Genomic DNA, 16,979 nt, shown 5'->3' on the forward strand with positions numbered 1-16,979 from the left:
AAGAAAAAATGTATATCAATAGGACTGTACTATCAGAGATAATGCTACAAAGCTGACCAAGTACGGTGGTTTCAATAAAGACAGCAGAGTTCCACAAATTACATTATAAATAGTTGTTTGGTAGTACAGTACCTGCGTATTGCTGAAACAAAATACATTTATTGTCAAAGCTTTTTACCTTGGGCTCCCAGTGTGATGTATTTGCATGTACTGGAACCTAGGTATGTTAATACACAGGGCCCTGTTCTTTGCAGACAGAAAGAACACATACACACATTGTGACTGTTTCAGCTAAACAAAATAAGCGATAGCCACTCACTGATTCATTACTCAGAGCAATGCCTTGACCAGAGTCAAGCTGTCTGGTTTAAATTTCAAACAATGCTCACAGTTAACTGTCAGTCACCATCAACTGGTGCATACTGCATGGCAATGTCTTTACCAATTAAAGTCCGCTTGCCAACCAATCAGCACTCTCTTCCCACACAGTATAAATCTGTTGTTTGCCCTGACCTTGGCATTCTTGCAACCTGTCCTGATGAGTCCAATATGAAAAGCTTTAACAAAAAAGGTCTCTTCTTTTTCAGCAATTACATTATGCGTGTTATGACAGAAAATATATTAGTTCCGAAATTGCACTGGGGAATTTTCCAGTCTGCCACCGCAACCTCAGTGTGACGCTAATTGAACCAACACATAAATGTCCATTCTTGGCCAGTTCTCCACTGCTTCCTCCAGGTTCCTGCGAAACGTATAATGAAAAATCAGAATATTTCCCACAGAACTATGGGCAGCATGGCGACACAGTGGTTAGCACAGTTGCTTCACAGCTCCAGGGTCCCAGGTTCGATTCCCGGCTTGGGTCACCGTTTGTGTGGAGTTTGCACGTCCTCCCCTTGCCTACGTGGGTTACCCCCGGGCGCTCCGGTTTCCTCCCTCAGTCCAAAGATGTGCAGGTAATGTAGATAGGCCGTGATAAATTGCCCTTAGTCTCCAAAAAGATTGGGCGAGGTTACGGGAATAGGGTGGAGGTGTGGGATTGAGTAGGGTGCTCTTTCCAAGGGCCGGTGCAGACTCGATGGGCCGAATGGCCTCCTACTGCACTATAAATTCTATGATTCTAACTCCAGGAACAATGTCTTGCAGGGTGGCATTTCCATGGGTCAAGTGAGTATGTTGCAATCCCCAATAGTTTTTATGCTTCAAGGCAGACTGGCGCATAAATTGGAGGGCCCTGGACTCTAGATCATTTTCCAGATACACCTGACAGTGCATTAGTTGTATTTGGAAGAAAGAATCTGAAAGGAAGTGGGAATGCAGAAGTTGGGAGGGTAAATGCACCATATGAATCATATTCTACAGGTATACTTATGGGTGTGAACTACTGCTTGTGGTAACAATACTGAACAAATCAGTTTGTTCCTTTATTTATATCATCTCACCCGTTCCTCTCAAAGAGCAGCACAGGAGATCATAATGATGCTGACAGTCCTTGTTATCGGCGGTGGAAACTTTCATAACACAGGCCGTAGGCCCCCAAAAGAGCACACTGAATAAATGCCCCCAGTTGACAGTACAGTCAACTAAGGGTTGCAGGGAACACCAACGGTGTCAGTGGCAGTTTTGGGGTCAAACCCTAAAGTATAATGAAGACTTGCCGTAGCTCGCTTGGAGAACGGTTATAGGCGTTTCTGAAGTACAGTCTCAGAGACCACACAGACAGCCTGTTCTAACCTTACCGAGAGATCAGTGGGCGTCAGGAGAAGCGGCCCTCCAACAGTGTCATTTATGGATCGCCACAAGAAAAGCGCCATCATCTCTTTGGCACAGCTTGCCAAAACAATGATTCTGTGGCGACTCCAGCAACGACGGCCGCTAGCATTTGGGCCTTTGGCGTTCCCCGCAACTTTTTAGTTCACCATACTGTCATCCACCAGTGCAACACTTCACCGAGGGACGCATAGAACCTGGACAACCTTCATGGAGAAATTCACAATACACAAGGGACAAAGACAGTAGCAAAAGGACATTAAACATATATCAGTCCTGAAAAACATAACATCAATTCACTGTCAATATATATTAAAGATGATCAACCTTACATTGTGTACAAAAGAAAGCATAATTTGTCAAAAGGCCAAAGTGGTGTCCAAGGTCACTGCCTAGAAGTTCCCCGTGGATTAAAGTTGGGGCCACTGGTGGCCACTATTGGTACCGTATGGCCAATGATAACCATCCCAGCAGGTCTTCATGGACCAGTCACGTCAGCCACATCATGCCTGAGTTTGGAACTCAAGTGGATATTAAAAACTCCCACTACACTACTGCAAGGACAGGGAATTTTCAACGCCAATATTTCCCTCGCAATCAGTACCATCAAGAATATTCTAACTGCTTCTTTATCTCATTCCACTTTTGCGCTGGCTATTTTTATGTCAGCTGCCGGGACAGCCGGCATAACAATAGTTACACCATTCTATTACGAATTCATCTTATGTGAGCCCTTTGGATGTTCCTGGGTGGCATGATCTATATAAATGCAAGGCTTCCTTTTGGCCATGCACCGTTGTGCACTAAACCCAGGCAGCTAGCCTCCTTGCAATATATCTGATGTCTCGAGCAGCATTTGACTTGATTCACCCGTCTTCCTCATCTCTTTGCATTCCTGGGCTAACTTACCCCCTGTTACTGCCTGTGATATTTTCACCAATTGTCCAAACACCATGCTTTCAGGGAATACTTCTCTCAATCATGTCTTTTAACTGCTTGGCAATAATCCAAAACCCTCGCTTTCATTAATACCTGATCTAACCAGGAATAAAATACTTACCTTGCAATTTGACTGCACATCTGGTATTCTTGAAATTTAGTGTTCATGCAAAAGTCCTGATGTGCGCACAATGAAAAACTTCGACCACGTGTCAATTTGCAGCAACACTCAAACTACCATAGGTTCAAACTACCATCGTACTACCAAACTAACTGCATATCCGTAGAATGCTTTGGGAGTTCACCATGTTAGACTATCACCAAGTAAAATCATGGTCCTTTACATTCATATCTATCACCTTAAAAAGAAATTAATGAAGGCAAGAAAATACAGCCCATTATATGTTATCTGCGTGCTGGCACATCCTTCTCAGACATCTTGGAGAAAGCATCAGTCAATGTACATTCATCAAACAAACTTCAATGATCAATCAATAATGAAAATGAATGCTGAGATAGAAGGGACCTTATTGTTCCCAGCTCGGTTAGGGAGAGGATGCACTGGGAGTAGAAGGGTTGAAATGGCTGAACGACATTTACCTTTTTCTCCATGGTTGGCGATGACTGTGGTGACACAGAAAACAGCCACAACAGCAGCAACAGCACAGAGAGCAGGACAAGAAGAACACAATTAATCAACACAGTTCAAAGGTCACAAACTAGCACAACATATATAGCCAGCTGGCTGCCACTGAGACCAGCCCCAATAATGCAGACAAAGGAAAAAGCAAGCAATGCATAAACAATATCCTGTGGCACAATGAAGGCACTGGTGTAGCATGCCAGATCACAGATAGTTGTTTCACTTTACCAGGGATCAATGCTTAAATTTTAACTTCTACAGCTTTAAATAAAATCCATCAAAATGTGAGGCATAGAAAAATTAATTTTGGGACAACTTTCAATGAGTAAAAGTGCTAATGCCACATAACACAGCATACAGTCAATTTACCAATCTCATGTTCCACGTAGACTTCACACGGACGAGATTTGGTTTCGGTTTTTGGAATCTGACAACGTTTTGGGTGACTGAGGAAACGCAGGGAATTATAGACCAGTTAGCCTGATAGCAGTCTCCGGGAAATTGTCGGGGGTCTACAATTTAAACGACAGTGTGACTGAAAACCTGGAATGTTTTCAGTTGATCAGAGACAGACAGCCAGGATGGATTTGCAAACACTTGGTCACGCCTGACGAAACTGACTGAATATTCTTTTTGAAGAGGTGACTAAAGGTGTGACGGGGGGATGTCTGTGGATGCTATGATGCGTGGAATCCCAGAATTGATAAAGTCCCTCATGAGAAAACTGTTCGTTAAAGTTGACGCCCATTGAACTGAAGGCAAATTACGGACCTGGTTGGAAACTGACCAAGTGGCAGAAGATAAGAGCGTAGGGATTATGGGCGGGTACTAACTGGTCGGGTGCAATTAATGGTCTACCACAGAGATGTCTGCTGAGCCTCAATTATTTATCGAATCTATTGACGACTTGGGTGATGAGATAGAAAGGCAAATATCTAACTTTGCAAATGACACAGAGATGGGCAGCATTGTAAGCAGTACAGATGGAGGCAGAAAATTACAAAGAGGCTTTGAAAGATTTTGTGAATGGCAAAAATGTAAAAATGATAGAACTTTCGAAATGGTCAAAATCTAGAAACAGTGGAGATCCAAAGATACTTGGATGTCCAGGTACACTGATCATCAAAATGTAGGGGGGAGGGGGGGGGGGGGTAGAAGAGAGACGAGAGAGAGAGAGAGAGAGATAGGTGAGAGAGAGAGATAGGAGAGAGAGATAGGAGAGAGCGATAGGAGAGAGAGAGAGAGAGAGAGAGATAACCCAGATAGACAAGCTCTAGCTGGACTACATGGGAATACTGAGAGTAGATCTGGAGGAAGGAAGGGGATATTAACCTTCACAGGTTGACTAGAATGATACCTGGACCTCAGAAGTTAAATTCTGAGGAACAAGGTTGTATTCCCTAGGATTTTGAAGCAAAAGGGGGGGGAATGGATCAAAGTTTAAGGGTAGATAGAAATAAACTATTCCTGTTGGTTGGGAAATCCAGGACCAGGGGCCAGAGTCTAAAATTTAGAGCCAAACCTCTCAGGAGTGAAATTAGGAAACAGTTCAAAACACAAATGGTGGCAGAAGTTCAGAATACTCTTCCGCCAACAGCAATTGATGCTAGGTCAGTTCATTTTAAATCTCAGATTTGATAGATTTGGTTAACCCAAGGTATGAAGGGGTATACAGCAGCGGCAGATTCATGGGCGAAGTCGCAGATCAGCGACGATTACGTTGCATGGCAGGACAGGCTCGAGGGACTAAATGGCCCCTCCTGTTCCTATGATCTATGAGGTGAGGTAGAAGATGGGCACTTATTCTTTTACTGAAAAGTAAAATTACAAAGGTGCAGCCTCTGTACAATTATCCAAAACAGTAAACATTAACAATAGTTTGCCAAAATTACCAAGACCATTACAAAATATTAGCTACTGAAGCTTTTCTTTCTTGGCATATCGACCAAATCAGCATTAGTCCAACAACACCTGATGACTGCCCTCCTAAGACATCACACAGGCACGAATTCCTCAAAATAGGGGTGCTTGAATTAATTTTTTATAAATTTAGAGTACCCAATTTGTTTTTTTCCAATTAAGGGGAAATTTAGTGTGGCCAATCCACCTACTCTGCACATCTTTGGGTTGTGGAGGTGAATCCCACGCAGACAAGGAGAGAATGTGCAAACCCCACACGGACAGTGACTCAGGGCCCGGGATTCGAACCCGCATCCTCAGCGGCGTGAGGCAGTAGTGCTAACCACTGTGCCACGTGCCGCCCTTTGAGTTTTGAATTTGACGCATCAGCTATTTCGAGCCACAGCAAGGGAACACAGCACCGAAGCAGTGCTTCGTAAAGTTATCAAACACAGGGGAAGGATTCTGTACTTTGAATCAAAGCGTCAGGGGAAGGTCGGGACAATTACTGCGGGCATGCCGCTCCAGAATGTCAGCATATGTAAATAGCCTCACCCAATCTTTTAAGGTAAAAGGTAAAGTCTCTATAGTCCCAGATGACCATAGACTGCTTTCCCCTTTGAGGGGGAGAGGTGACTGGTGGTGATTTAACCCGAGGGTCACCACTCCTCAGGCGAGGGGCGAGGTTGAGAAGACAGGACCTTCACGAATAACCTCAGCCGGTACGGGAATCGAGCCTGCGCTGCAAAGAAGGTGCCGAGGCCCATCAAAGGATAATGAACAAACTCTGGGACAAACTTTTCTGGAATAGTAACCCGTGCAATGATTCAGCAGTTTTCAGTAACACATTAGCTACTAAAACACATTACTCAAGCAGATGACTTGCTCAGATAATGGGACGGAGTAACCAGATACCCTATTGCGATTTAGAAGAGCTAGAATAATTTGTAATTACCAAGCACAGTCTCTGATAATAGTCAATTCGCCTTAGCTTAGCTAAGGCTATGATAGGCTCACTGGATGTGATATCTTTGTTCATAGTTAGGTACTTAAATGTAATTGAAGCTGTAGAGTTAGACATCAAGTGTGATTCCTGCGACTGGGGTTTTTTGCTAACCAGAAACACCCACCGGAAATGTTGAAGCAAGGCTCAAAATGTTATACTGATCCTACCTTTGTCGGAAAAAGTATTTGGAATAGTTTAGGGGACCTCCCTCTTTAAAAGGGGGTTCTCACGGCAACACTTGCTCGAGGACTTGGTAACATTCTGGCCGTACAAGTTCAGAGAGTTTACATAGGAACACAAGACTGGGGAGCAAGAACAGCATATTCAGCCATGAGCCTGCTCCGCCATACAATAAGATCATGGCTGATCTAGTGGTGGTCTTAACTCTACTGTGCGATATAAGACCACAGCCAGCAACCCCCCCCCCCCCCCACCCCAAAACCCCTGGCTCCCTTGTCTAACAAAAATCTGTTTAACTGTGCCTTGAATAAATTCATTGACCCAGCCTTCACTGCTCTCTGGGGTAGTGAATTTCACAGACAAAGGACACTTTGAAAGAAATAAAATTCTCTCGTCTTAAACAGGGACCTCTTATTCTTAAACTGTGTCCCCTGGTTCTCGTCACTCCCATGAGTGACACTCTCCCGGTCGGTATCCATCCTCTCACATTCCCTCGGGATCTTAAATGTTTCGGTGATATCACCTCTTCTACTCCTGGTCTTCCTTCAACATTCCAGTGGTGGGATGGTGGAATTCCCGAAATATTGCAGAAACCCGGAATAGGTTTGTCCTGGTTTGGGGGGGCTATAGGACTTGGAAAACCCTCCCAAAGGTTCTCTTTTTAACAGGGGTCCCGTTAGCCAAAGTATTTGTCTACACAACAATTAATTGACAATCTTTATTGTCACAAGTAGGCTTACATTAACACTGCAGTGAAGTTACTGTGAAAATCCCATAGTCGCCACATTCCGGCGCCTGTTCGGGTACACAGGAGGGAGAATTCAGAATGTCCAATTCACCTAACAAGCACGTCTTTCGGGACGTGTGGGAGGAAACCGGAGCCCCCGGAGGAAACCCACGCAGACACGGGGAGAATGTGCAGACTCCGCACAGGCAGTGACCCAAGCCGGGAATCGAACCTGGGACCCTGGCGCTGTGAAGCCATAGTGTTAATCACTGTGCTACCGTTCTGGTCAGCCCATTTCCACAACATAACGCCCCCACCCCGTCGACCCATCCTCACCGTACAAAACAAATTTGCAGGTGTTTTTGTGACAAAAAGTGCCATAACCGTGCGGGGTTTCGATGGGCCTTTTCAGGCAGTGCTTCTTTCTGCCTCTTGGTAAAGCCTGCTGGGTAAAGCTTTCACAATACCTGGTCCACAGACGGAGGCATTCGTATTTGCTGATGTAATGGATGTCATTTTATCTCCAGTGTTAAATTCATCTCAACGCATCAGAATCTGACTCAGAATATCGGAGCCCAGCAGATATGTCGGACTGGCATGACCTCCGCCTCCAACGAAGTTAATCATGCTCCCGTACCTGAATGATGGTGTGTTACAGTAGATTTTATCTGTGCTTTGGGCAGAGACACTCATCTGTTGTACAGTCCCATGATAAAAAATTAAGAGACTGCCTTCAAGGGCAGCACTTACATTTGTATTTGGTGCAGAGTGCTATGCAGATATTAGGGCCGATACGGTTTCAGGTCTAACACCCCGTATCACAGGTACTGTCTGAAAGGCTCCAATTGCCCAAATGACCTTGGAAGGCCGCAAAACGTAACAGCCACTGATATGTTTTCAAAAAAGTGCTATCTGCATCTAACTTTTGGCTTCCCCTGTGGGAGATGCACAAATATCAATTTTATGAGCATTTTGTGGAGTAGCAATTTAATTGGTTAAAACTTGAACACTATCTAAGCTGACCAAAGTCAACATGAGCACATTAATGAAGAATAGCCCCCAGTTAATTTGGGATAAAGAATGCAGCCAGATAGTGGATCTTAATTGGATGCTATGCTACTGGCAGTTGTGCGGAAAGTACCAGATTAAATTTCTGCCAACTACACATTTATTTTATTGGCAGATCAGTTTGAAATCGTCAATCCCATTTTTTAAAGGCTGCAAGTAATAAGTAATAAGTAATCACAGCGCCAGGGTCTATCAATCCACATTTGCCAACGTTGTTAATTATATCCCAAGCCTGATCAAGTATGTAACCAGACGTTCATCCTTTTCTTGATAGTTGGCTTTGAGTATACCAATAAGTCTTCCTTTTTTATCTTTATCTTATCTTTCCCCTTCAGGCATCGGCCTAGCTGAGGTGTATATTAGAAACAAGAGGGTAGCTAGAGAAAGAGTTGGCCCACTCAAGGACAAAGGGGGGAAATTATGTATAGAACCAGAGGAAGTAGGTGGGGTCCTTAATGAGTATTTTGCATCAGTATTGACAAAGGAGAGAACATAAGAACATAAGAACTAGGAGCAGGAGTAGTCCACCAAGCCCCTCGAGCCTGCTCCGCCTTTCAATGAGATCATGGCTGATCTTTTTTGGACTCAGCTCCACTTTCCGGCCTGAACACCATAACCCTTAATCCCTTTATTCTTCAAAAAACTATCTATCTTTATCTTAAAAACATTTAATGAAGGAGCCTCTACTGCTTCACTGGGCAAGAATTCCATAGATTCACAACCCTTTGGGTGAAGACGTTCCTCCTAAGCTCAGCCCTAAATCTACTTCCCCTTATTTTGAGGCTATGCCTCCTAGTTCTGCTTTCACCCGCCAGTGGAAACAACCTGCCCGCAACAATCCTATCTATTCCCGTCATAATTTTATACGTTTCTATAAGATCCCTCCGCATCCTTCTAAATTCCAACGAGTACAGTCCCAGTCTATTCAACCGCTCCTCATAATCCAACCCCTTCAGCTCTGGGATTAACCTAGTGAATCTCCTCTGCACACCCTCCAGCGCCAGTACGTCCTTTCTCGGGTAAGGAGACCAAAACTGAACACAATACTCCAGGTGTGGCCTCACTAACACCTTATACAATTGCAGCATAACCTCCCTAGTCTTAAACTCCATCCCTCTAGCAATGAAGGACAAAATTCCATTTGCCTTCTTAATCACCTGTTGCACCTGTAAACCAACTTTTTGCGACTCATGCACTAGCACACCCAGGTCTCTCTGCACAGCGGCATGTTTTAATATTTTATCATTTATATAATAATCCCTTTTGCTGTTATTCCTACCAAAATGGATAACCTCACATTTGTCAACATTGTATTCCATCTGCCAGACCCTAGCCCATTCACTTAACCTATCCAAATCCCTCTGCAGACTTCCGGTATCCTCTACACTTTTTGCTTTACCACTCATCTTAGTGTCGTCTTCAAACTTGGACACATTGCCTTTGGTCCCCAACTCCAAATCATCTATGTAAATTGTGAACAATTGTGGGCCCAACACTGACCCCTGAGGGACACCACTAGCTACTGATTGCCAACCAGAGAAACACCCACTAATCCCCACTCTTTGCTTTCTATTAATTAACCAATCCTCTATCCATGCTACTACTTTACCCTTAATGACATGCATCTTTATCTTATGCAGCAACCTTTTGTGTGGCACCTTGTCAAAGGCTTTCTGGAAATCTAGATATACCACATCTATTGGCTCCCCGTTATCTACCGCTCTGGTAATGTCCTCAAAAAATTCCACTAAATTAGTTAGGCACGACCTGCCCTTTATGAATCCATGCTGCGTCTGCCCAATGGGACAATTTGATTGAATATTTTGAGGAAGTGACAAAAATGATTGACGAGGGAAGGGCTGTAGATGTTGACTACATGGACTTTATTAAAGCATTCGATAAGGTCCCTCATGGCAGGCTGGTGCAAAAGATTAGATCACATGGGGTCAGGGATGAACTGGCTGGATGGATCCAGAACTGGCTTGGCTATAGAAGACAGAGGTAGCAGTGGAAGGGTGTTTTTCTGAATGGAGGTCTGTAACTCAGTTCTGGGATCTCTGCTCTTTGTAATATATATAAATGACTTGGAAGAAAACGTAGCGGGTCTGATTAGCAAGTTTGCGGATGATACTAAGATTGCAGGAGTTGCGGCTAGTGATGAAGATTGTCAGTGAATACAACAGGATATAGATAGGCTGCAAAATTGGGCAGAGAAATGGCAGATGGAATTTAACTCGGACAAATTCGAGGTGATGCATTTTGATAGATCCAATTCAGGTGGGAGCTATAAAATAAATGGCAGAACCATCAGGAGCATAGAGACAGAGTGAGATCTGGGCATGCAGGTCCACAGATCCTTAAAAGTGGCAGCACAAGTGGAAATGGTGGTAAAGAAAGCATATGACATGCTTGCCTTCATAGGATGGGGTATGGAGTATAAAAGCTCGAAAACTATGTTACAATTATATAGAACGTTGGTTAAGCCAATTTTGAATACTGTGTCCAATTCTGGTCACTGCACTACCAGAAGGACGTGGAGGCTTTGGAGAGAGTACAGAAAAGGTTTACCAGGATGCTGCCTGGTATGGAGGGTATTAGCTATGAGGGGAGATTGAATAAACTGGGATTGTTCTTCCCAGAGAGACGGAGGCTGAGGGGCGACCTGATAGACGTTTATAAAATTATTAGGGGTATAGATAGGGTGAACAGTTGGAGGCTTTTTCCCAGGGCGGAAATGACAATTACAAGGTGGCACAGGTTCAAGGTGAGGGAGGAAAGGTTCAGTGGAGATGTGCGGGGGAAGTTTTTTTTTTTTTTTACACAGAGGGTGGTGGTGGCCTGGAATGCACTGCCAAGTGAGGTGGTTGAGGCAGATACGTTAGCAACCTGTAAGACTTACCTGGATAGGCACATGAACAGACGGGGTATAGAGGGATACAGACGGTTGGCCTAGATAGGATACGTGATCAGCGCAGGTTTGGAGGGCCGAAGGGCCCATTCCTGTGCTATATTGTTCTTTGTTCTTGTTCTTTGTTCTTGGATAATGGCTTGGCCTGGATGTTGGGCAAGACCCCCTCCCTGGGCTACGGCGACCCCTCCCAGCAGCTCGTCGAGCTCCTCGTCTTTGCAGACGGTGAACTTCAGGTGGCTGCGTTGCCGGCCAGCTCGAGGATCTCGGTGACCAGGCAGACGAAGGCTCCAGCCCCACACGCTCGGCATAGTGCCCCTTGCTCAACAGCCGGTGGATGCAGTGGACAGGGAACTGGACAGCGACTCTGGCGAAGCAAGTCTTGTCTCTGGTTTTACTGTGACTGGACATCTTTCAGGGTCCGCTCCCATTTTATAATACTTAATTAATCCATGCCCTTCAACTGTGTATTCCTAAATTTGATAATACAATTAACGCACCATGAACTAATATTGTCTGCTTTTCAGTGTGTATCCACGTGCACAATTCCTTAAGTGTTCTGAAAAATATTGTGTCTTGTTTGGGCAAATCTGGTAACATTTAACTATTCCACCACCAAGAGGATTGTTGCCCTCCCTCCTTCGTGGAGGCCGATGTGGACAGTGTTAGAGAAATGAAGCTTACAGTTGAAGGTGGCATGGGGTCGGGGCGTGGGGGGGCGGGATTTCAATGGTGAAGGAAATAAGATGTAGGAGTTGGAGAGTGATGAGTCGCAGGTCGAATTAGTTGTGCCAATGGACCATATGAAGGGCTGAGGCAACATTTTAAGCGGGAAAGACGAGATCGATGATAAAGAAGATGTTATCAGCACCGCTGTGAGGTTAACCTCAGTGGAGTCCAGACCACACAAGAACAGGTGTGGCAATGCCACGTAGATGAGCAGGTTGAATGGCTCATATGGCTCAATGGGCACCAAAGCTGCATTGTGCAACACTGCCTCACCAGCAAGGTCCTGGGTTCCTCTTCAGGCACTTGGCATTTTGCAGCTTAACAATTCCATGTCCAAGGCGGACAATCAAGTCACAACACTGCGTGTTGTTGGGTGGCTTGCCTCGAATCCAGTGGCAACATTTGGCAGGTGACATTCATTCCCAATGTGGTGAACAGCCTGATCTGGTTGGCCAGAGTCACATGCTGGGCTGTCCTTGAAGTTCCATTGTTGAAGAGTTTTGATGTCCTTGCGAGGAGAAAGCAGATCCTACTGAGCAAGGACCACTTGTTTTGAAGGGACGTCGAACTCTGCTCGAATGTCAGATCGCTCATCAAATCCCTTTGTTGGCCTTGGTCAATCTTCGATCTGTGTTGAATTCACTGTTTTCAGCCAAGCTAATGGATGGGACGGGTGGGGAATGACAACTGAGTCAGCCTTAGCTCAGCGATGGGACAGTCACCCCGGAGTCAGAAGGTTGTGGGTTGAGTCCTCACTGATAGAACGATCTAGGTTGAAACATCAGTGCTGTAGTGAAGGATTGCCCCACTGCCAATGGTGCTGTCTCTTTCAGATGAGGCTCTGTCTGCCTTCTTGGGTAGTCACGATGTGGAGATGCCGCATTGAACTGGGGTGGGCCCAGTAAGAAGTCTTCCAACACCAGGTTAAAGTCCAACAGGTTTATTTGGAATCACTTGCTTTTAGAACGTAGCTCCTTCATCAGGTGACTCACCCGAGGAAGGAGCTGCACTCCGAAAGCTAGTGATTCCAAATAAACCTGTTGGACTTTAACCTGGTGTTGGAAGACTTCTTCTTGGGTAGTGTAATAGGTCGCGGGAGATTATTTGAAGAGGAGCAGGCGAGCTCGTCCAGTGTCTTGGTCTGGCCAATATCATAGATCATAGAATTTACAGTGCAGAAGGAGGCCATTCGGCCCATCGAGTCTGCACCGGCCCGGACAAAGAGCACCCTACTGAAGCCCACGTATCTACCCTATCCCCGTAATCCAGTAACCCCCACTTAATATTTTTTGCACACTAAGGGCAATTTATCATGGCCAACCCACCTAACCCGCACATCTTTGGACTGCGGGAGGAAACCTGAACACCCAGAGGAAGCCCACGCACACACGGGGAGAATGTACAGACTCCGCACAGACAGTGACCCAGCCGAGAATCAAACCTGAGACCCTGGAGCTGTGAAGCAACTGTGCTAACCACTGTGCTGCCGTGCTGCCCATTAGAATATTTATCCACAAGCTCTGAAATTTCTTTCCCAAACCTCTCTGTCTCTCCACCTCTCTTTCATCCTTTAAGACTTATTAAAACTGCCTCTTTGACAAAGCTTACCATCATCTGACTTACTATGTCTTTAGGCAGCTTAGTGTCAAATTTTGTTTGATAACGCTGCTGTGAAGCACCTCATGTCAAAGGCGCTATATAAATGCAAGTTGTGTTGCTGTTCAAGCAATGTAACTAAAACCGATATTTGGACATACATCTCACTGCTGTTTTGGGGGTTTTGCTGCCCGCAAACTGGCCGCTACATTTTCTAGATTACAACATTAGACCATAAGACACAGGCCATTCAGCCCATCGAGTCTGCTCCAACATTCAATGAGATCATGACTGATCTGATATGATAATCCTCAACTCCGCTTTCCCCCCCCTATCCCCATAACCCCCGATTCCTTTGCTGATTATGAAGCTCTCTATCTCAATCCTGACCATACTTAATAAATCCAGCCTCTCCAGCCCTCTGCAGTAAATAATTCCATGGATTCACTATGCCTCCGTGAGAAGATATTCCTCCTCATCTTCGTCTTAAATGGGTGACCCCTCACTCTGAGATTCTGCCCTCTGGTCCCAGACTCTCCCACAAGAGGAAACAACCTCTCAGCATCGACCCTGTCAAGCCCCCTGAGAATCCGTTACGTCTCAATAAGGTTGCCTCTCATTCTTCTAAAGTCCAACAGGTGACTGCACCAGCAGGAAAACACTTTGAGACATCCTGAAGTCATAAATAGAGCCAGGTAAAATGCAAGTTTTTTTTCTTTTTGTTCTTTGATCACGGAGTCCTTGGGCTGAGCAATTGTAAGTTGATCATGGCTTCCATTCCTGAACGATCCAGTTATCTCTGCAGAACATTCTAGTTGTTTGGACAGCAAGTGGCAGGATCACAACCTGATAACACTCACTTTTGAAACTCTCACAAGAAGAACACTTTTGAAACTCACCCAGAGCGATGGTGGCTGTGAAACCATATGTGGCTTAGAGAGAAGAAGAGGAAGACAATCTTATCAACTGCACAGGCATCTAGAAGATCAATAATTAGCGAGGAAGCCAAAGAGGGTGCGGAACCAAAACATTGTGTTTTGTCTAATTTATTATGCAATTATGGCTGATCGGATTGTAGCTTCAATTCCATTTTCCTGCCCCCCCTGCCATAAACTTTGACTCCCTTATTAGTCAAGAATCTATCTACCACTGCCTTAAAAATATTCAATGACCCTACTTCTACCTCTCTCTAGGTAAGAGAACTCTAAAAGTTCGTGAACCTCTGATGAAATAGTTTCTCCTCATCGCCACCTTAAATTTAATTTTTAAACCGTGTCCCCTATTTCCCATCTCCACTTCAAGGGTCGCCTCTCCGCCACATTCTTTCAGCATCCCTATCAGGTCCCCTCAGGATTCTTTATGTTTCAAAAAGATCACCTCTTCTAAATTCTAATGAACACAGTTCCAACCTTTCCTTGTATGGTAACCTCTTCAACCCAGGAATCAGCTGAATGAATTTCCGCAGAACTGCTTCTAAAACAATTATGTATACATATTTTTTAAAATACGATGCCCAAAACGGCGCACGGTTCTCTAGATTTGGTCTCACCAATGTCCTGTACAGTTGTGGTAAAACATCCCTACATTTATATTCTATTCCTCTTGCAATAAATTACGACATTCCTTTCGCTTCCTCATCACTTTCTGTACCTGCACACTCACGCTTTGTGACTCACATACCAGAACGCCCAGATCCCTCTGTACCTCAAGAGTTCTGCAATCTCTCTCCATTTAAATCATTTGCTGCTTTTCTACTCTTCTTGCCAGTGGAGAAGTTCACATTTTTCCCACATTGTATCCCGTCTGCCAGATTTCTGCCCACTCGCCTCGCCTATCTAATCCCTTTGCAGACCTCTTGTGTCCTCTTCACAACTTACTGTCCTACCTATCTTTGTGCCATCAGCAAATTTAGCAACCGCACATTTGGTCCCTTCATCCAAGTCATTGACGTAGGCCGAAATCTTCCTTCCTCGCTCGTGGCAGGGAATTTCCGGTGCCACTGAAAGTGAATGGCGTTTTGGCTGGAACGCCGCCATCCGAGAATCCCGCACACTGATTGTAAATAGTTGAGGCTCCAGCACTGATATCTGTGACACTCCCCTCGTCACATTTTGCCAAACTGAAAATGGCCCATTTATGCCTACTCCCCGTTTCCTGTTAGCTACTCCATCCTCGCTAGTATATTGCCCCCTACACTATGAGCTCAACATCAAATTTTGCTCAAATGGTTCAGTAATTGATATTGAATAGAAAGTCAGTTTGATCCAGAGTCTGTGCTGAATTAAACTTTAGCTAGCCGTTAAAAGGTGCTACAAGCCACCTCGTCAATGCCGTGCTAAGGAATACCAAACTGGGTAGAATTCCTGCTCCTCTTTAATGCTTATACCTAGAAGTGAGAAAAACACGAGTGCACGTGCACATGTGTGAATATTGAATGACGATTAGCTCTGAACGCTCCTTCTCCCACGAGTACTTACTGTCAAAGACGGCACGTGAAAAATGACTACTTGGGCAAGGTGGGGCACATGAGATGATCAGCAACTGTGGAATTATTCCCAAATAGGAAATCAACAGGGAAAAATGGCAGAACGAATTGAGGTGAGAAAAACCTTCGGCAAGTAACTTCTTTCAATCTGTTCAGTATTTAACAATAAGTATTTATTAAACTTCAGTCCGCACTTTTTCATTTTATAACTGAAGTCTAGAATCTACGGACTAGAATCTACCAATATTTGCATACGCAATTAACCTATGCAACGTCGCTGCTATTACTGCATTTCAAGCATTTATTTATTATGCTGATTCAAGCAGTCCCCCAAAGAATCAACTAATGCAATAAATAAGAACGTTAGTATAATACTATCTACAAATTGTGCATACACAATGCCTGATGCCAATCTTTTGTTGGCCAAAGGAATGAACAAGTGCCCCAACACCGATGCCATTATCTGATTGCCTTTTTCTGCTGCCAAAATACACCTCGCCTCTGTTCATTACCTTCCCACAGCAGCGCTAGATCATGAAGCAAACAAGATTCCATTCATTTCTTTTGATGGAATCCTGCTCCACAAATGCAATTTTCCCTTCAGGCTGTTACAGTTTCTCAAATAATCTGCCTGCATCTACGTTATCCAGGTTTTTCAGCATTTCGGAAACATATTGTCACATCTCTACCCAATCCTCCAGTCACACTTGCGAGCCTGTTATTCTGGAGTAGGCTTTCGACCTGCTACCCTGGTGTGACCGCCTGTTATTCCAGCACCAAAATTATAACCAGGCAGTTTTTCCAGGTGGATAATCCCCAAGATTAGTTTCACTTCTGGGTGTAGAGTTGAAAATCTATGCCTCGTTCTTACTTAAGCTGGAAACCTTGTTACGACTCCTGTTTAAGTGTCAAACAAACTTTCCTGCACAGTTCTGACACAATAATGACACAAAGGTAATATAGTTGCTTGACCTGACACAATACTGATGTGGCCATCCGATGATAATGACACATTCCTCTGCCAGCCAA

General features: G+C 44.6%; 1 protein-coding gene across 1 annotated transcript in view; it reads right to left on the bottom strand.

The window, feature by feature from the left end:
- Nucleotides 1–16,979, bottom strand: part of mapk8ip3 (mitogen-activated protein kinase 8 interacting protein 3) — a 212,030-nt gene that overhangs the window by 136,767 nt on the left and 58,284 nt on the right. Inside the window, 1 exon segment of the mRNA XM_072481763.1 lies at nucleotides 3,310–3,333. Within this exon segment, the coding sequence (XP_072337864.1) occupies nucleotides 3,310–3,333 (24 nt within the window).

The sequence above is a fragment of the Scyliorhinus torazame genome, chromosome 17 (assembly GCF_047496885.1).
Source record: "Scyliorhinus torazame isolate Kashiwa2021f chromosome 17, sScyTor2.1, whole genome shotgun sequence".
Lineage (NCBI taxonomy): Eukaryota > Metazoa > Chordata > Chondrichthyes > Carcharhiniformes > Scyliorhinidae > Scyliorhinus > Scyliorhinus torazame.